This window comes from Suillus discolor, assembly GCF_016758755.1.
Source record: "Suillus discolor strain FC423 chromosome Unknown F5147scaffold_334, whole genome shotgun sequence".
NCBI classification, from domain to species: Eukaryota; Fungi; Basidiomycota; class Agaricomycetes; order Boletales; family Suillaceae; genus Suillus; species Suillus discolor.
The window spans coordinates 1-20,009 of NW_024541581.1; the positions used below are offsets into that span (position 1 = coordinate 1).

Here is a 20,009-nt window from a genome sequence, read left to right on the forward strand (position 1 = left end):
GCGTACAAATCATATCTAGAAGACAATAAAGACCGGAACCAGGAGGTAAGTCTTTTTTTTGGTCAACGATTGTTGCAAACAACTCAGTCACCGATAGCGCAGTACATGCGCCAGTCACAACGCTGTGAATATGGCCGATACAAAGAAGTCTAGAGGCCTTGCCGCTACAGGTGTTGGGACGGTGGATTGTGCCAGGCACAATATGAAACTTCGCAACGCAGTTGGTGACTTACAGAAGGGCGAGAAGTATGTATTCCCCATTGTTTATTTTGTCACGCTACCGCCTTACAACACTGCACAGGTACATTAATATGGATTACCTATTTTTTTCGGCAATGAAACACCACGACGTCATCGTTCTCAACATATCATACGATATCGCGTGTCAATGGTCCAAGCATCTGTGGTCGCGGATGTCAAAGCTTCCTTCCGCGTTTCATCTGGATCACGACAACAAACAGGTCAACTTTCTTATTCCAAAATTCCATCTACCGGCCCACATCGAGCCATGCCAGATTGATTTTTCTTTTAATTTCTCTCGGCATGTTGGTCGTACTGATGGCGAAGCTCTGGAACGCGGGTGGGCTAATATTAACCCGATCGCATCAAGCACCAAGGAGATGGGCCCAGGCTCTCGGCATGATACACTCGATGACCATTTCGGTGATTGGAATTGGAAGCGTGTTGTCCAGCTTGGTAAGCATTGTCGTTGGCATTTTGTTCTTTCTACTAATCATGATGCAATATTGCACTTAGGACGACTCACTGCTCGAAAATTAGCAAACGCCGTGGAGCAAAAAGCCGATCATCAACGCGAGCTTTTGGAACTTGAAAGCTGCCTGCAAGCACAAGATATTTCCGAATGGAGAATTGACATAGAGGCTTGGGAACTGGATCGCATGCAGCCAAATCCATTCAAGGTCCGAGTAGCACGTATGTGTTTTTGTTCGTTTCAATTTCTCTCCGTTGACTTTATTAGCCGAGACACAGGCTGCTATTCGTCTAGAACTCGCACGTATTGAAGCCGCAGAACTTGAGTCTGGCACAAATGTCTCCCTTCATGCAGAAGTCCCCCCCTCGGTATTAATCAGTTCCGCAATTGACCTAGAAGATCAACAGTAAGTTAACCAGCTCATGAATTCACGAGCAAAGAACTAATGAGCACACAGACGACGTTTATCGCATGAGATAGCAGCACTCGGCGCCCATGCAACCGACCACCAACTCGCTAAGGTCCAGCTGCATGCCAATACATTACGCAGGAAAGTTGATGGGTGGCAGGAGATCCAATTGCTTTATATGCCATTCGTGTCTCGCCTACGCGCCAATGAAGATTGTGCACGCTCCTCTACGGATGCAACACCCGCTGTCGAAGCTATTAATCTGTGGCTACCATCTGCAGTCGGCCCAGACACACAGTGTCCTACTCAGCTTCATCGCTTCGAATGGATGTTACGCTACGCCCAAGCAAATGATGCGTTAAAGGACATTCGAAATCTTTTGCGTCTCCGCTCACACCTATATAAATTCAAGGATAACAACATCGTCGACCAAGCAGCTAATACCCGCGCAAGAAGTACTATCAATAAGACCGATGTCAAAGTCAGCATGGCCGCTGAGCGTTATGAAGTTGCGAGGGCGGCGCTCACTGCTCTGGCGCAGATTCTCGATGAAGGCCCGGCCTGGCAAGATATATTCAAGCCTCTCAATCGCAACAGGGACCTGAAATCGTTGAAGGACATGTGGGAAAAGGAGACGGAGGGGACGAGACACCTGTCGTGGATCTGGAAGACACCGGGGGTGGCAGAGGACGCCAGTGTTGGCCTACATGATGGTAAGGCCTAATATTTTTCAATTTGCTTGCACTGACAGACATGCTTATGGTTAGCCCTTCGTATCGAATGGTGCAAGGCGCGCGCGCGCGATGCGATGGGAGGAGGAGGTCGATTTGCTGAAGGAGGAGCAACGGCGGGTCATTGCATTCCTGGACTGGCAGGCAGACTGGTGGTGGTGTCAAAGACAAGGCCGCGATTCAGAACACTTGGATGACTGCTTGAGGGAAGGTTTGAAGGCCTATGCCGAACGCCAGGCATCGCTGCGCAGGGCTTTATCGGCTCAATTTCAGGCATTGTGGACGACACCTACCCTCCCAGCAGCAACAAGCATCGACACAGCAACATTCACTGTTTGATTTTTGAGATACATGCTTGTACAGTAGTCACGTTTTATCTACTATGATGCATTTTGGCCTGCTATTCTCAGTGTGGTATGGGTGTCGGTCACCGTGAGAGGCAACAGTGGGCGTCGGTCACCGTGGGAGGCAACTATCATGCGTCGTGCATGATATCATGCAAGGCAGCGGCTGTCGTGCATGGCAAGACGCAATGCAAGACTGCGGCTGTCATGTATGGTGCCATGATTGTCATGCATGGGGTAACACTGCGGGTATCATGCAAGGCAGCGGCTGTCATGCATGGCAAGACACTATGCAAGGCGGCGGCTATCATGCATGACGGCAAGACACTACTATGCAAGACTGGGGGTGCAGCCAAGACACCATGCATGGCAAGGGACAGTGTAGCCTGATGTATACCATGCATGAATGACAGACTAGGATAGCAGTACAAGATGCATGACGTCTGTACTCTAGTAACAGTACTATCATGCATGACTACCCCACCATCAGGTGTCCGATTCATGGCTGTACCACAAGCATGGCATATCCCATTGAACTATTCAAAGGCGGCCTAAATCACTCAGCAAAACTACTACTCGACTTTCAATGTACGAACGGCGGCCATGAGCCCATCTGAACCTCGGATATGATAGTAAGATAAAAATTGGACCTGTACTGCCTATAACTGAAGTCTTTTTCGCAATTGGATAGTAGATGTGTGACGTGCACTGCGTACAGTGGTCAATCTAGATCAGGTACTTACGGTACTCCGTGTATCCAGCCTGCTCTAGCCCGGCGTAGATTGCAGTAAATACACTATCTCGACCTGGATCAATATTTGCATGGATCTCCAGGTTGAATCTTGTAGATCATCGATAAGTCTACTGCTGATCTGATATCAGGCATTTATCCTTTGCGAAAATAGGAACCTCGACACGCGGAGCGAGGGACCGTGTGTACGACAACTGTCATAACATGGAAATACATGTGAAATACATGTGAAACATGACCTGAACCATCAATTTCTCCACTGAACTTCATTCACAGTCCCGATATCTCTTCTCCCACCGCTCATTCCGCCTACCACTCAGCCCATCCTCGATCATACTTCATCGCACGAAGGCCCCATATTATTACCTTCTATTTCGTGATCCTCACGCTATATCTACCTACGGTTATCGGCGGAAACAATCTCCAAGTGCCTTATGAGTGTGCATTCCAGCTGGCATTCATGTCTCCATCAATGTCATCTCGAGAAGACGCTGGAAATCAGCCATCAAAATCCGAAAAATCTGTAGCGTGGCCCGGGGGCGATGCTGCGACCTTGTAAAGTTCATGGAGACTTTCGCACACTACTCGAAAACTGGCCTTCTGTTTGTAGACCATTAGGTGCATTCTCACTGGACATCAGGGCATCCTTCGAGCTTGATCGAATGCTGGGCAATGGAAAACTTATCGGCGAACTCGAAACGACGTGGGATGAGCCTTTCGATGGGTGACCAACTTCTCATTTATTCACATCTGACAGACCTCTTCTTCCCTCCCGTTATTGGCGTCAGTCTTGCGCTCACACTGAAGGGTACATTCATGTGACAATCAGAACAACACACAGCTTGACATCGGTGGCATCAGCTATGCTGTTGGATTTTGCCTATGGAACGTCAATCGTAGTCCACAATAGACTGTGCAATTCCTCAAGAAACAGATGCAGGACACGCACAATTTGTCAAATGTGTAACAAGCAAAACAGTTTCTCGCTTCAGTGATGCTATATAGCATTCTCAGTCGGTTCTTGCCCAGTGTCCGATCAGGCATCCTGATCACGCAGCGACCCTCACCAACCCCGCTTTGTAGGCTACTGTCTGAACGATCTCATCGCCATACATCTCTTCACAATTCAAGTTCAAGTTCAGCACTCTGCTCTCGGTTTACGCAAACCCAGATGAATGAAGATGTCAAGGAGGTTATACTCTGCCAACACTCGTTGGATGCTTCGCCTTCTCTACCCCCTAGTAGATTCACCAGCCATGTGTGGTTGCAGGAAGCCTGCATGTCTCGTTACCCAGTGTAAAGCAAGTACGCTGGTCAATCACTCGCTGTGGAGCACTCCAGATTGGCATCGTGACAGCCCACACAGGGCTTTCCAAGTTGCATTGCAACAGTCCGTAGCTGGTAACGTTAGCAGATATACATCTGCGTTGGAGGCCTACAACACATGTTTCGACCTTCTTGACGGACATTTGGTAACACGATCATGACAATTTCATGGGCGAAGCTGCGACTGCCTTCAGTGGTACCAGATTATTGCTTGTAAATGAAGCATCATGTGCCTTCTGCAGCGGCAATCCACGACACGCAGCCCGAATCATGGAGTAGGGCCGTGGACAGAAATGCGACAAATTTCAACCTAGCTCACAAGTCCTCGGAGTTAAGAACTGTCTATCCGATGCTCAAGGATCCGCTGTCGGTATAGACCGAGCTGCTGTTGATCACTCAGAAGGAGAAGTAGGGATCGGCAGCAGCTGGAATCTGTAATATTGAAGGTGTCTCGCGATCTCTGCCCCACCTTCGTATGAAGACTTGCAAGCGGCAGCACGTCATAGCCTAGTCATCATTCTCATTGCGAATCGATCCTCGTGCGGCGCTATCGTTGTCACGATCTCAGGAAAGCCCCGTGATGTCCCCTTTCCATCTATCACCCTCACAGATCTGGAGAATCTCAAGGATCGCTTCGCCGGAGCAATACGACACGTATCTATGATGGGCCCAAAGCAGCGCGAAATGATCTAATAGTCCTCTTGCGGACAACATGGGCGAGATCATGCTACCTGTCGTCAATGTCCTGCAGTATCTTCTAAAAGTCAATTCAATCCAGCTGTATCCAATTGCAGCTTTTACGTCTATTCCTCTCCATGCAGGAGCCATGTCTGGAGGATCTCTGTATCTGCTCACACACACACACACACACACACACTTTCGGCTCTGATCGGATCTAGACAGATGATGAAAAGGCGTGTTGACACAGTCCGTCTTTCGTGTCAATCGGATAAAGTTAACCGGGGCTCTTGGCTGTTGACGCATTGACGGCCCTCTTCTTGGGCTTGTCCGGAAGCTTTACCCGGAAATTGCCGACAATACCATGCAGCAGTACTCACTCGAAGCCTTGCAAGAGAACAGGCGCACCTTGCCTGTCACGGCAAGCAGGAATCTACACAGCCTTACACGTCATAATAATTGAACATTTTACCCTGCTTGGAGAAAGACGTTCTGATGCCAAGTTCGCTTGTCACCACTGTCGGTGATGAAAATGCAACTCTCTTGGCCCACGGACGCTCTATATTCAGCGGCGGCTACGACAAGATAATTTCGCATTCGGTGACACCAAAGCAGATTCTCACATCAACGTGCGATGATTCTTAGGCAGAGATGAAACGCTGGTCCTCTATGGGGAAAAAACAACTTGAAAGTGAATTTTCTAACCTTTGCATACTGTTTATGCATCTTGACGCTCAAGCAGAGAGAGTATATTTGTATACCGCTACAAACAAAGGAAACTGTCAAGACGCGGTGCCCTATAAGCACTGTTGAGAGATATTCTAGTGGGTATGGGATGTAAGTATACGAATAGCCGATATCTGCTTTGAGGTGATGTGCAATGCGCAGGCAGAATATATTAGGCCTTCTCGATGTATGTAATTAATACTATTGATCACATAATCCTGCTCAGCTCCGCAAAAAGTCAGTGCACTACGAGCAGATCGACAGGTTTCGCGTAAAGGCCACTTGCTCTAACTTGTTCCGCTCTGAAACAGGAAGCCCTTCACAATCTCGCTTGCTCAATACCAGAAACTTTTTCAATGATCTAGTCGTCCGAAAAGAAGGGCAAAGGAAAGGAGCATTCTTTGATGTGACGGGGCTCCACGTGATATTTGAATTTGAATTCATGCTTGGAAGTAGAGCTGATCACGAGCAAATTGACGGTCCTGCGTGACAGCTGACCAATCTTGCACCGCCACCGCGTCAACGTGAAACTGCCACAAGTCCAGACGGCGACCCCAGAAGTTCTAAGTCCAGCCCATCAGAGTTTGAAATTGGCACGGAATACGTGCTAGACGGATCAGCGGACGCCGTGGGCGGCGAAAATCGACGGTTTTGAGCTGCGGGAGAGCTCCAAAAGCTGCTGGACGGGTCAGAGGGTGCCTGGGTGAGCAGGTGAGCACAATGTAACATTATGCCTAAGGGAAAATGCCGACACGCTAACCGAGGGACTGCGAATTTCGCACATTAGGACCGTCAATCTTCCGTTTGCACCCACCTTCGGTTTGGGTGGTAACCCGACCTCTCCTCCCGCCAAAAAACCGCGCTGCATGCTGCTATACTGCAGATTGACGGTCCTCGGATTTACAGTCCAGGACCTTGGCTGGTACTGCCACCGGCGCTTATGTACGCATTTCGCTATAGGTAAGTGAGTCTCCTGTTCTCGTTCGGCTCCCCATCTCCTCCACCTATCTAGCAGCTGTGCTCGTCAGCCCTTACTGATCTATAATTACATTTCTAGTGTGCTCGTCGTGATGGGCATCAATGACTTATGGGAGGCATGTCCTCCCCATTGTTCACTTGCTGGGTGATGACAACTCACCCCGTTTTTCAGGTCCTTGAACCTGCTGCAGCAACCGTGCCCCTCATCTCTCTCACCATCCAGGGCCGCTACGAGGGACCCGCACCGCATGTGCCTTATGTTGTGGGCGTCGACGCAAGGTTCATGTTCTCCCGCTCGCTGTCTGTGCTCGAATACTCACGTTTAAATCTAGTGCGTGGTTCGAACAATGCCAGCAGGGCAGGTGGCACCGTGCGCATGCTCAGACGGGCCAAAATCCTGCCCTCCAAACATTTTTATTTCGCCTCGCTCGCCTCGCCTGTCTGCCAGTCCAGCTAGTCTTCGCGTTCGACGGCAACCAGCGACCACAGATCAAACGGGGCCACAGGGTATCCACCAACGACCATTGGATGGTCAAGCCTATGCAGCGACTACTGAATGCGTTCAATGTGCAATGGATCATGGTACATTTTTTTCTTATTATTTTTTATTCACACTTTTCATTTAGATCTATCTACTGGCAGGCTGCTGGAGAAGCCGAGGCGCAGCTGGTGCAGATGAACGGTGCTGGTGTTATTGATGCTGTCATGATGGACGACAGCGACGCATTTGTTTTTGGTGCTCACACTGTCCTGCGCAAGTAAGTTCTCTCTTGTTCTCTCATTTGCATGCTCTGATCCATTTCAAGTTCGATGTTGTCAATTGATTCGACGGTCAAACTATATACAGCAAGTGCGATTCAAGAGCACGTGGACTGCCATCTTACTGGCGATGGATTCCTCACCCTCGCCATATGCTGCAGCAGTGATTACGACAAGGTAAGCTGAACCAGTCTGCTGCCAGCCTGGCTGACGAGACCTGCTTTCCAGAAGGGCCTGGTGGGGTGTGGTCGTGAAACGGCGCTTGGCCTGGCTCACTGCGTGGATGCTGGTGTGCTTCGCACTGCCATGTGTGGCAACAGCCTTGATGGGCCTCTGCAACGGTGGCGGGATGCCGCTTGGTATCATCTTGTGGATGACCCCACTGGAAAAATGGGACGTTCTCATCCTGCTCTTGCGTGCTCGCTCCCTGACTCGTTCCCCGATCCACACGTCATCGACTTGTATGCATGCCCTGCTGTCACTGCAATCGCCAAGCTGCCCATTCTCCAATCCCCCGCCCCGCCTGACATTGCTCCACTTGCCTCGCTTGTTCAACAGCTTCTCGGCTGGGAATCGAAGAAGGTCGTTAGCACCTTTTGCTCGACGATCTGGCCTGTTGTGGTCTTGAACGAAGTCCTCGAGGACCTGGCTAATAATTCTCCTGCAAGTGACGAGGTTTGTCGCTGTTCTCCTCTGCACGGAATATTTTGATTAATGTCAGGTACAGATTGCCCTTGCTCCGGCCTGCACGAGGGCAGTGTTTCAGAGCCATGCCGTGCGCCCAAAAAAAGCCCTTGCAGGTGTTCCAGGGCACAATAATGACGTGCCCACTCATGACCTCGAGCAGTCCACACTCCAGTTGCTCGAGGATTCACCTGGCTGCTCTCATTGTGAGGATCGTGCGCCGCGATCTCACAGATACGTTCGAGTTTGGCTCAGCCGACAAAATTTACGATTCCTGGGTGCAGACAATGATTCTGCAGTCTCCGAATCATCCCAGCACCTCAAACGCTACTCTCTCTTCTGCGACCGGTGTCATTGATCTCACGCACTGATGACGAAGCAGTGGCGGTCAGTGATGTCATGGACCTCACTCAAGATGGGGATGATGTAGTGCCCTGGAGTGCCGGTGCCAGTCATAACTTTATCGATCTTACTCTCTGATGCACTTGTTATTTTTCAACCTACTGTATCTAGTGCCCCCTCCCCCCATGTATTTAGTATTGCGCAGCTTGTATAGCATTGACATCGTCATCCCAAAACACGAGCCCTGTGTGATGGGCTCTCCTGACATCCCATCCTAATTCATGCAGTTAGCTCCACTGTGTCAATATTCTGTGGATTCGCATTCGACTTAGTTGAGGGAAGGTGCTCGGGAATTCTTGCAGGGGGTGAAGGCCGAGTTACCTGAGGGCAAGGAGGTAAGTATTATCATATACATGCAAATGATATGTTAAGTTTGTCCCCTAGGAAACACAAGACATATACGACAAGCTCCGTAAAATCTTGGATGGGCAAGAGTCTGTCAAACTATACCTGGAATTCTTGAAGCGCAACAATAAAGTAGATATGCTAATTCTGAAGAACACGAAGGTGAGTATTCTCATGGTAGATTTTAAATGTCATTAATATTCTGTCACTAGGAAGTTCTCAAAGCTCGGACGTCTATATATCATACTGTGGTTACTCTACAGAACACCTTCATGCATGCTGGAACAACTTCTGACGTGTTCCTTCGTGAAAACCTTGAATGGCTCGGTTTAGCATCTAACTGGGCCAAGTTATCTACGACCACTGCCCTTGGTGTCATTCACAAGGGTTATTTCGAAGAGGGGATGAACATTCTTGGCCCATACCTCCCCCAAGCAGGAGGAGAAAGCATCGCACCTTGTTGACGACATCTTCGAGCGCAACAGTTGGGGCCGCGGGTGTGGAGACAAAATAACTAGATTATGTAGCGCATACTTGTGTGTACAGTAGTAGATTAGAAAAATTTACTGTTAATGAACTATTGGACAAATGCCCGAGTGAAGATTGAAGCTACCTTACTTATGATCAGGAAACCTGCTCCTCAGGGTTGTGGTCCACCGAAGATTTGGCGTGTCCGTTGTTCGACAATGTCAGGACATGTCATCAGAAGCTCGCGCCACTTTTTTGCAACGGTGTCGTCCTTGCTCGACAAGTAAGCCCTGCCACCTTTTGTGTAGCAAAAGGCACTGCGGGCCAGTGGGTGGTCGAGGTTGCCACCAAAAAAATCGCACGCATCTTTAGCGTCTCGGGCAGCAGCAGAGACTCGGTGCTCTGCGAGACAGTTCAGGATCTGTTGGTAAGAACAAATCTTGCTATTCTCGTCACTGAATGCACACCAGAACGAGGTGTTGTCTGGGTATCACTGCCGTTCTTCAGCAATGAACTTGAAGACAAATGAATGGTCAGATAGCACATGCAACTTGCTGGAGATCAATCATACCTTCCAATTTCCCCATTCTACTCGAAGCGCATCCCATGCTGCAGTCTTGACACCCTTTCCTTTCTTGTAGAACTCACCCCAATACTTGACAGGGATTCCATGACCGTTGACAACAAGTAAGTTCGATTCCTCCCATTCTTCACACAGCCGGTTAATATCTTTCGAGAGGTGGACTGTAGGAGGTGACGGCACAGTTGTCCTGTCATACAAAAACTGCTCTTGGCCAAGGTGCGCGATTCCGAGGTTTTCGGGGGGGATTACCTCTGGAGGCAGAGATGTGGATGCTGTCTGCATCATTGTGCGAGGTTTGGACGGCGCATTGTTGCTGACAATGCGTGCTTCTGCGTGGGACTGGACAACTGTGTTATGGCACCCAGAGCTTCGAGTCTCCATGTGTAAGGTGCGTGTATCTTTATCTTTTGATTTCATCAGTGTTTTCATATCGAGAATGTGCGATGTGAGAACACTGACGTGATTTTCGACATTACTGAGGTCCTCTCGCACAGATGACATGTTGGAATCCACTTTCCGCATACGAACAGCAAAAGCATCCTGTTGCGGACGTTCTTCAGCTTCGGTTGTCGAGGCAATTTGTTGGTGGCAGCTTTTTCGCTGTGTTATCGAGGTACGCTCAAATCGTGAGGCATACCGAACGCTGACAGCACTGCATGTGCCTTTTTGACAATATTATTATAGGCTTCGATGGTATGGCACACTTCTGCTCACCCATGCTGAATTTGCAGCTCGATTGTCATCCTGGAGCGCCCGTTGTGTGCAATTTGCGCTCTTCTTGCTTTTGTACGTAATTGTTTGTTCTTCGATTCCGAACACCTCCTCAATCCTTCATTTCGAAAGGGATTGGCATGAGGCATGTTCCCCTCATTTCTGTTTCAGCTTAGGCCTGAATAAGCTTTACCAAGAATTAGGTACACGAGCACTGATTCAGCACGCCGGTGACACACCTCAGCCACTCGTCTCGGTCATTGGAAAACTGACGAAGTCTGTCCAACATCTCCGTGCGATTGCCACGGGTTGGCCTGTCATAGCTCTTGAGCTTCTCGTGTAAGTTAGCCTTCGTTGTCTTCGCTGTTCTGTTGTATTTTCATGAATTAAATCAAATATGCTGAAAGGTGGAGAAATGTGTGACATACACTGTCCAAATGAAAGATTCAATTGCTTGTCCTGGTGTGTACGTTTGACCAAGTACGGGCAGTTCGAGCTCTTCTGACTCTGAGTGATGTTGAGACATGGTGACACCATGAACTGTAATGGTAATGTATTTACGTGTCAGTTTCAATGTTTAAATTGAATCAGGGGGTTCAAGTTAGTTTGTTTCCGTGCCGGCCGAGTGTTTCAATTCTCGATCACTTGGTCTAGACTCTGAACCCAAATTTTCTATCATGTCCGAGTCCTTACTACATGCCTTCAAAGGTGCTGATTTATACTTTGCCGAGTCAAAACACATCAGTGTCGAGGCTGCAGAAGAGGATCAGACCGAGGAGGAGGAATCTCTCCTCAACAGCTTTGATGTTGATGACTGTGAAGCTGCTGGCACCCTTCGCTTCAGTACTACAAACACTGCTGGTGGCGAGGACAACGTGAAAAAGAAGAAGCCTAAACACAGCAACAACCAGTTAGCATCTAGTTTGCAGGCAGCATCAGAGGGAGTGGTTATTGGTACAACACTCTCCGACTACCAGAGGTATGGCATGGGACCAGCAAAAATGTCTCGAATCTCACGCACATGATCTCTCCAGATACTGGAATCAGTTTAAAGAATTTTGTGTTACCATCGACAAAGCACAAGTTGCGAGCAAGATTGACAATCTTTTTCCAAACCTTCCGGCTGAATTTCCAACATGGATCGCGCTATGGATCATGGATAAGTGAGTGCATCAAATGTTGTGTTTATTTCGTGCTAAGCTATGGAATCGAGATGCGACGAAAACGATATATGGACCGGGAAAGCAAAGGATCCCAGTGTTCCATGTGCAACATATGGCACGGCACAGAAGATGCGTGCCACCATAAGCCACAAATTCGGCAGAGACTACCAGCTCGGAACACAGCCATGGCTGGAGCACCCAGCTATGCCAGGCAGATTCATCGGAAACCCCTCACTTTCGGTGACGATTTCACAGTATATGGTCAGTCTTCGTCGGCGAAAGGTATTGGACTTTAGCATCATGAAAATTGGTGTCGGTGCTGATTTCACGCTATAGATCCGAGCAGGCGAAGCAGTAATGAGTGCTCGCGCGATGGATGAACCTACCATGAAGAGGCTCTGGGAATTTGCATGGTCCAGGGACCGAAAAGAATTTGGCCCGATCTCACGCAAACGAAAGGCAGAAAATCCTTCTGAATGGGCTGGATTTTTGCTCCGCGAGATGCTTTATTTACTCTACCTTCTCTCCATGCTTTGCCTGCTCCGCTACGACGAAGCATTGTGGATCACCTGGGCCGATGTCACGTTCCAGGTTCAGGACTTGCTGATAAAAAACCACTGGCTCGATGCGACTCCCGAGCTTTTCACGTCACAGGTCAGCTACCAACCCGCACAGTTTCGAGTGAAGCTAGAATTACCATTTCGAAAGACACATCAGTATGGAGGTCAGTGACTGTATGGGCTGTTGCCCACCTTACGGCTAACCTCGAACCCACAGGCATAGCCCCATTTTACATCTACGCTGATCCTGACCGGCCGTGGATGTGCTTGCTGCGAGCATTCGCTATCTGGTGGCTGTTAGCTCACGAGAGACACAGAGAACTCAACGGGTTCATCTTTCGCAAAAAGATTGGTGTGGACAGCATTAGTGTGAGCCCGACGGACTGCATGGTGAGCTCGAGGTTAGTAGTCATCAAGAGAATTAAGGTTGATATGTTATACTCAGACCTCGGACTCCTTCCTCGAATGCTTCCGGAACAATCTCCTCGACATAAGTGTTGATCCGTGTCCATACGGTACCCACTCGTTTCAGTCGCAGGCGGGTGTCAATTTCTGCACACAGGTGCGAGGCTGGTCGTTTCGGAAGATCTGCGACTGGGGTGGGTGGGCTGAGAATTTTGACAATCCCTGGTACCATATTCAAGTACCTCTTGTCTTGGAACGACAATCCAGCAGAGGCTCGCGAACATTACATGAACCCAAACAGGCCAGGCTGTGACCCTTGCTATAGCTGCGGAAGAACTTGTCATTGTGGTTAACTAGATACTTACAATACATGTTCTCGTCATGTCTCAACTAGTGAATAAGTGGTGATATAAAAAACGCCGCCCGTTGGGGGCAGACCCATCTACTCGTGGTTTATCCGACAGCCATGGCCCATTGGATATGCCCGTCTGTCAGGGAGCACAGGTGCGCACGAAGAATATCATTTGTGACAAAATGATTCCCTATAATTCAATAGTAAGTGAAAATTGAGAAAACTTGTCCAATAGAAGTTCATACCTAAATCCAATTGGATCTGCGGCGACTTTCTTCAGGGAAACTACCAGGATGCCGCACGTTGGGGCAGACCCATCTACTCGTGGTTTATCCGATAGCTGTGGCCCATTGGAGATGCCCATCTGTCAGGGTGCACAGGTGCGCACGAAGATATCATTTGAACAAATGAGTTCAAGATGGCCATGGCCCCATTGGAGATCCCCGGTATCGGGGTGCACCTGCCTCAACACTGCGACAAAGGTTGGACCCGCGACGAAGAAGTAGGAGGACGTACCAATGCACTTGAAGATGTCATTGACAAACGAGTTCAGGATGGCCGCAGTCCCATTGGAGATGGGCACATATCAGGGTGCACCTGCCTCAAACACTGTGGCCAAATTAGACCCACGACGAAGTTGATGTAGAGGTAGGATGACGTACCGACGCGCTCGAAGATATCATACGAGATTGGCCTTGTTGGAGATTGAGAATCGAGATCCCCGTATCAAGGTCCACCTGCTTCTTTGTCAGTGGTCTTTGCAGGTGCCTTGGAGGCAGTCAACGACATCGGTCGTTCCATTTCTCGGGCTGCTTTTCGATCCGCAAGACGTCAATCATCGGTGGTCGAGGTCCAGGCGCACATGGAACGGTATTGGCAAAACGAGCACAAGAAACTTCGTACGAAAGATTGACAGTCCGCTGGCTGGACGTTTACAGTCCACGCCCAGTCTGTAAATTTCGCACGCTTGGCATCAGCCACCGCACATGCGCCTCGTTCAGACTTGCTGCCGGTTCGAACGGAGAGACCTCAAACACCAGAGGTCACAATCGATCGATAACGCTCGATCGTTTCATCCACCGTGTCTGGAAAACGGACGACAACACCTGGGTTTTAGGGATACGGTGAGTCATCATTCCTTAGATTCTAGTGCTGATCAAGACTGTAATACAGATAGCTACCAATAGGCTGCAGAAACTCGCATGATCGCATCCGCACTCATCTGTTCGTCTCGAACGAACAACGTGTTCCATCTCTATTCCCACTCTGGACTTCTTCGAAAATGGACAATGAAGGCAGCAACACCCATGAGAGATACAGTGAGTGAGTGGTTCCTCTAGCACTGATCGTGACTTGAATATAACTACTAGCCTGCAGGGACTCGTATCTGCACTCATTCGTTCGTCTCGAACGAACGACGCGTTCCGTCTCTATTCCTGCTCTGGACTTATTCGAAAATGGACAACAAAGGCAGCGACACCCATGAGAGATACAGTGAGTGGTTCCTCTAGTGCTGATCATGACTTAGATATAACTGCTAGCCTGCAGGGACTCATATCTGCACTCATCCGTTCGCCTCAAACGAACGACGCGTTCTGTCTCTATTCCCGCTCTGGACTTCTCAAAAATGGACAACAAACACAACGACACCCATGAGAGATACAGTGAGTGATTCCTCTAAGTGCTGATCAAGACTTAGATGTAACTACTAGCCTGCAGGGACTCACATCTGCACTCATCCGTTCGCCTCAAACGAACGACGTGTTCCGTCTCTATTCCTGCTCTCGGACTGCCTTCTCTGACCGGCGATGAGAACACCACGGTCAAGGATTATCTCAAGAAGGCTCACCTTATCCGAGCGAGTGAGATCGAGGGCATCAAAGAAGGTTGAATTTGATCAACGAGTAAGGTAACATGTAGGTACTAAGTACTAGTCAGTGTAAGTAGGGTAGAGTATGCAATATAAACTTGTTCGAAGGGCCAAAAGCTGCTGTGATAGTATGGTGCTAATAGATAAGTAAGTTTGTAAGGTATAGAGTGACGAGGACGAGAACAAAGACAGTAACTTGCAAGATAGATCATGAGATGGAGAAAAACAAGATCAGGTTTGCAGGATGGAGGCCATCTGTGTGAAACGTGTTGCAATGGCCGGGTCGTTGTCGAGCAGATCCTTCCATTTCTTTGCGATGGCATCATCCTTGCTGAGGATGTGTGTTTGACCACGTTTGAGGTACCGGAAGGCACCACATGCATCTGGGTGGTTGAGATTTCCTCCGAAAAAGTTTCATGCATCAGCTGCATCTTGCGCTGCATTTTCTTTGCGATGCAAAGTCAACCGGTCGAGGATCTGCTGGTAGGTGAGTCTACTTTGGGTCGTTGCGTTCGAATATTCTCCCCGAAATGCATCAGCGCTTGGAAAACACTGCCATTCCTCTGCAATAAACTAAAAATTGCGTCGAGCCATAAGTTTTGCACAATCATATTCTCCACTCACCTTCCAGTTCCCCCATTCAACTTTAATTGAGTCCCAGGCTGAGTTTTCACTGCGAGTTTTCGACTTTTTGAAGAACTCTCCCCAATATTTGATGGGAATGCCACGACCATTCACAGTAAGGAGATCAGATGACTCCCACTCACAACAGAGCCTCTCAATGTCCCTAGAGAAGTGGATGAGTGGTGGACCTCGCAGTTGAGACTTGTCATATGCAAAATCTTCATCTCCGAGTCACGCGATCCTCATATTTGCTGCAGGAATTTCGTCTTGAGGTACTGTATGGCCTGTAGTGTCCAAAGGGGATGCTGTAGGTACTAGTACCTCAGATCTGAGCTCACATCGAGGTGGAATCAAGACTGCTGCTGTCTCAGGAGGGACAGATGGACTTGTGCTTGTGTGCAAGCGCAACATTTGGTCAATTTTGTCCTCAACTTCGTCGACGCAGTTGAAAAGGCTGCGCTGGAAACACCGTACATAACGTGTGAGTGCTAAAGTGTCCTAAACAAATGTTTGAATCAGTGCAAATTTTTTCGCAACCTGTAGTCAGACTTACCTCCTCGCTATCTCCCTGTGGTTCCACTGTTGCTTTGTCACTTCTGATATCTTTGTCCTGACTCTCCCCATCAATGTGTGATGTCAACACAGCCCCATTAATAGGCCGCAAGTCAGTGCTAATGCCGAAACAGGTGATAACAGCTTGAGCCTGAATTTTTCAAAAGGTGAGGTCTATTCGAGTCTCTGTAGACTGTGATGGACAGAGTGCACTTACCCATGCTGAATTTGCCTGCCTGTCACTGTCTCATAATGTACACTGCACACGGTCAATTCCCTTCTTACTTTGGTACAGCGTGACATTTGTGTCTTCCCCACCAAATTGGGATTGAATTTGTTGCGAGGAGAGTGAGTTTCCTTTACGACCAGTGTGTACTCCGCGTTTTCGCCTCTTTGTTGGTTCGAATAGGCTGTGGGATATTGTGTTCTCACTATACTATTAGCCTGCAGAATGTAAACTACTCACATTATCCACTCATCCCTGTTAACTGAGAAACTTCGCAGCCTGTCAAGAAGAGCCACACGAGTTCCTGATGAAGGCAGCCCATAGCCCATCACTCGAGTCTTGATGACAGCTTTTGTTGTATTTGAGTGACTAATTGAGATGTTAATAAATCGGAGTGAGACAGACATGTTGTAACCAACATACACAGCAAAATGCTCCTCTTCGAGAGCTTTGTCTGGAGCATACTTCTGTCCGAGCTTTGGTAGGGTAATAAGCTCAGTTGCAGGCATATATAAATTTGAGGTAATGAGAGACTTGGATGGGTTTACAGTCAGCAAAGTTGTGATCGTCGAACCAGATATTAGTTGATACTAGTATGACTCCGATTTTGAATTCCTCCAAGTCAAGTTTCAGCCACATTCAATTGACCACCGTCCCATTCACTCCTCTCAATATCATGTCTTTTCCAGGTGCCACTGCATATTTCACTGAGTCTGAGGGAATCAGTCTCAAAGCTGTTGAAGATGATTATACTGAAGAAATCGAGTCTCTTGAGGCCAGTTTTCAAGTTGATGCTCAGCAGTTGACTGGCCAGCTTCGTCCTGTTGCACATGGCTCGGATGAGAGTGCCACCAAGACTGTTGCAAGTGGTCCTGGTCCCTCGAACATGGCTACACTGGACATGGATTACAATCTCAAACGAGCATCTGAGCATGTCATTGTAAGCAGTACTCTGAGTAACTATGAAAGGTCATTTGTTTGGACTATGAGTCTGCACAGCCTTGGCTCATTATATACATTTGCAGACTATGGCAGCAGTTCAAGCAATTCTGTGCTGAGATTGGCAAGGCCAAAACTGTAGATGAGGCTGAGCATCTTCCATCAAATATCTCTGCCGACTATCCAAAATGGATCGCACTTTGGATCATGGATAAGTGAGTGAGATTCTTAATTATGAAGACTCATTTAAGCTCATGAGTTCTGCTACATACACCAGGTGTGATGAGAATGACATCTGCACTGGCAAGCCCAAGCCATTGACAGTGCCACGTGCAACTTACAACAATGCACAAAAGATGCGAGCAGCAATCAGCCACAAGTTTGGACGAGACCATGGACTTGGCACCCAACCATGGATGGAGAATCCTGCATATCCTGGAAGGTTTATTGGTAATCCCTCTCTGTCAGTTGTAGTGTCACAGTATATGATCAGCCTTCGGTGTCGTAAAGTAGGTGCACATGCTGCCTTTTTCCCCACCTCAAATTCAGTGATTTTAACTTGCAGGTTCATGCGGGTGAAACTGTGATCAGTGCCCGTGCTATAGATGAGCCCACCTTGAAGGCACTGTGGGTGTTCAATTGTGCTGCTGAGCGCAATGAGCACATGCGGATATCAAGGAAGAGGAAGGCTGAGCATCCAGAGGACTGGGGTGGGTTCCTCATGCGGATGATGCTTTATCTCCTTTATCTGGTATCATTCCTCTGCCTCCTTCATTTTGATGAAGCTCTTCAGATTACTTGGTCCGACATCACTTTCCAGGTCAAGGATGCTGTGCTCAAAAACCAGTGGATTGATGCCACTCCTGACCTCCTTTGCCAAGGGGGATTCAGGTCTACTGACTTCCGTGTCCATCTGATGCTGCCTTTTCGAAAGACACATCAACAGGGTGGTGAGTCACAGTGGTTTGACTTTGATTTTATATTTTAATCATCTATCTGAGTCAGGGATAGCACCATTTTATCTATATGCCAATATTCACAAGCCATGGATGTGCCCTGTTCGTGCATTTGCAGTGTGGTGGCTTCTTGCAAGCCAAGGCAATGATCATCTTGATGGGTATATATTCTGAAAAAAAATGGGCAGTGATGGAGTGAGTGTGACCCCCACAGATGCCATGGTATGTACTACACTGGCATTCTTTCACATTGCATATAATGATTGACTTTCCTGGTTGTTATAGTCATCTGAGTCATTTCTTGAGTGCTTCCGAAACAATCTTCTTGACATTGGTGTTGATCCTCATCCATATGGAACACACTCCTTCCATCGTGGTGGATGTCAGTACCTTGCCATGGTTCTCCGTTGGCCATTTCGCAACATTTGCACATGGGGAGGATGGGCTGAGAACTTCGACAACCCAGGCACGATTTTTAAATATTTGCTGTCCTGGACTGATAGTCCATTTGTCGAACGAGAGGATTACTTTAACCCTGATCGTCCTCGAGATGATCCTTGCCCCACATGTGGTCACACATGCACTTGTGCTTAGCTCAAAACAACATATGCATACTTATATTCAGTAACATAGGACATGATTGAATTTATGTGAGGTCAATGACATCCATAGAACGAGCCTTCAACTTCCCCTTGCTCTTTGGACTGCAACTGGGACCTCCACTCGTCAGATCAATTAGCCACTCACTTTCATCACCCTGGTTTGTCAGATCAATGGTGCCATGTGATGAGGAGCCTCCTCGTCCCTAGTTCAACACCTTAGGCAGCTTCAGCAGGGATCACAATGGATGACATACCTTTGAGGACTTGTCATCATCCATTGGTGAAGTCCACATATATTTAACCCAGGCCTTATAGATGCTCTTGGGCACCCATAGGTGGAATGACTTTGATGGTTGATCTGGTGCGGATAAATGTTCAAGGAACCTAAAAGTATCCTTCAAGAGGGCATCAGCAGGCACTCGCACGTCATAACCAGAAATTCCTGAAACAGTCTGCTTTTTGCAGGCAAAATGAAGAAAGAAGTGCTGTGTAGCAGCTGCTGCAAGTGCAACCTTGTCTCATCAGCTGATTAGCAAGTCAAACATAAGCTCAGATGATCTTGACTTACGTCCTGGTTATCTGGTTGCCAGGTGCTCAGGTCTTGCAATATTTCACTAGTCACAACACCAGGCCAGATGTTTTTGCAAAATGTGTCAAGCAGGCGACCTGTATCCTCCCAACCAAATAGAGAGACAGCTGCGGCTGCAATTCTGCCAACATCAGGTACACCAGGCTTGCAAACAGGTACAAGAGGCTCGGAGATTGCAGGATTGAGGTACAACGACCAGGTATTCGAGTCTGGGACTGTTTCGGAGATGTTGTCAGCCAGGACAGGGTTTTGACGGCCAACATAAGACATTGGATCATAGCGAAGGTGATGCTTCATGTCCTCGCACCATGACTGACGGAGTGGGCCACAAAGTTGACCACAAGACTCAGCAGCATGCAGAGAGTGGCCAAGACCACAGCGAGCAAGTCCAAAGGCAGTGGCAGGACCACAGCCCGGCAGTCCAGCCTCGAACACACAAAGAATGAGCAGGGGATCATCATTAATTCAATAGATATTTACTGTATCGTAATCACCACCACAAAGCAAGCTAATGAGAGCATAGTCCTCCCGCTGCATGTCAGCTCTGTACACATCAATAGTGTG

At 48.3% G+C, this 20,009-nt stretch overlaps 8 protein-coding genes across 8 annotated transcripts; 5 read left to right on the forward strand and 3 right to left on the reverse strand.

Annotated features, from left to right (window-relative positions):
- Positions 1–130: 130 nt before the first annotated feature.
- On the forward strand, positions 131–2,191 carry F5147DRAFT_783284 (uncharacterized protein; the record flags this gene model as incomplete). Its single annotated transcript, XM_041442813.1, has 6 exons — positions 131–246; positions 302–696; positions 757–933; positions 980–1,118; positions 1,170–1,818; positions 1,889–2,191. 6 exons carry the CDS (start codon positions 131–133, stop codon positions 2,189–2,191), a joined length of 1,779 nt encoding a protein of 592 aa, XP_041284290.1.
- Positions 2,192–6,982: 4,791 nt separating this feature from the next.
- On the forward strand, positions 6,983–8,125 carry F5147DRAFT_590378 (PIN domain-like protein; the record flags this gene model as incomplete). The annotated part of the gene is made up of 4 exons (XM_041432175.1): positions 6,983–7,237; positions 7,298–7,413; positions 7,462–7,591; positions 7,643–8,125. Coding segments are annotated over 4 exons (984 nt in total), but the record flags the coding sequence as incomplete, so codon positions are not given.
- A 1,360-nt stretch (positions 8,126–9,485) lies between these two features.
- Positions 9,486–11,142, reverse strand: F5147DRAFT_765527 (uncharacterized protein; the record flags this gene model as incomplete). The annotated part of the gene is made up of 5 exons (XM_041440749.1): positions 11,036–11,142; positions 10,847–10,975; positions 10,611–10,725; positions 9,885–10,496; positions 9,486–9,734 (listed from the first exon to the last, which is right to left on the reverse strand). Exons 1-5 carry the CDS (start codon positions 11,131–11,133, stop codon positions 9,486–9,488), a joined length of 1,203 nt encoding a protein of 400 aa, XP_041284292.1. The 5' UTR covers positions 11,134–11,142.
- A 103-nt stretch (positions 11,143–11,245) lies between these two features.
- On the forward strand, positions 11,246–13,052 carry F5147DRAFT_842249 (uncharacterized protein). Its single transcript, XM_041444416.1, has 6 exons — positions 11,246–11,586; positions 11,642–11,770; positions 11,821–12,052; positions 12,107–12,494; positions 12,548–12,720; positions 12,776–13,052. Exons 1-6 carry the CDS (start codon positions 11,285–11,287, stop codon positions 13,046–13,048), a joined length of 1,497 nt encoding a protein of 498 aa, XP_041284293.1. The 5' UTR covers positions 11,246–11,284; the 3' UTR covers positions 13,049–13,052.
- Positions 13,053–15,371: 2,319 nt separating this feature from the next.
- On the reverse strand, positions 15,372–16,766 carry F5147DRAFT_660488 (uncharacterized protein; the record flags this gene model as incomplete). The annotated part of the gene is made up of 7 exons (XM_041434675.1): positions 15,372–15,530; positions 15,582–15,799; positions 15,920–16,079; positions 16,135–16,252; positions 16,351–16,369; positions 16,401–16,543; positions 16,600–16,766. 7 exons carry the CDS (start codon positions 16,764–16,766, stop codon positions 15,372–15,374), a joined length of 984 nt encoding a protein of 327 aa, XP_041284294.1.
- A 786-nt stretch (positions 16,767–17,552) lies between these two features.
- F5147DRAFT_783292 (uncharacterized protein) lies at positions 17,553–18,286 on the forward strand (the record flags this gene model as incomplete). The annotated part of the gene is made up of 2 exons (XM_041442814.1): positions 17,553–17,807; positions 17,864–18,286. 2 exons carry the CDS (start codon positions 17,553–17,555, stop codon positions 18,284–18,286), a joined length of 678 nt encoding a protein of 225 aa, XP_041284295.1.
- A 253-nt stretch (positions 18,287–18,539) lies between these two features.
- On the forward strand, positions 18,540–18,848 carry F5147DRAFT_590375 (uncharacterized protein; the record flags this gene model as incomplete). The annotated part of the gene is made up of 1 exon (XM_041432174.1): positions 18,540–18,848. A coding segment is annotated over one exon (309 nt), but the record flags the coding sequence as incomplete, so codon positions are not given.
- A 52-nt stretch (positions 18,849–18,900) lies between these two features.
- Positions 18,901–19,982, reverse strand: F5147DRAFT_783293 (uncharacterized protein; the record flags this gene model as incomplete). The annotated part of the gene is made up of 4 exons (XM_041442815.1): positions 18,901–19,059; positions 19,111–19,368; positions 19,425–19,871; positions 19,926–19,982. 4 exons carry the CDS (start codon positions 19,980–19,982, stop codon positions 18,901–18,903), a joined length of 921 nt encoding a protein of 306 aa, XP_041284297.1.
- Between the last annotated feature and the right edge of the window lie 27 nt (positions 19,983–20,009).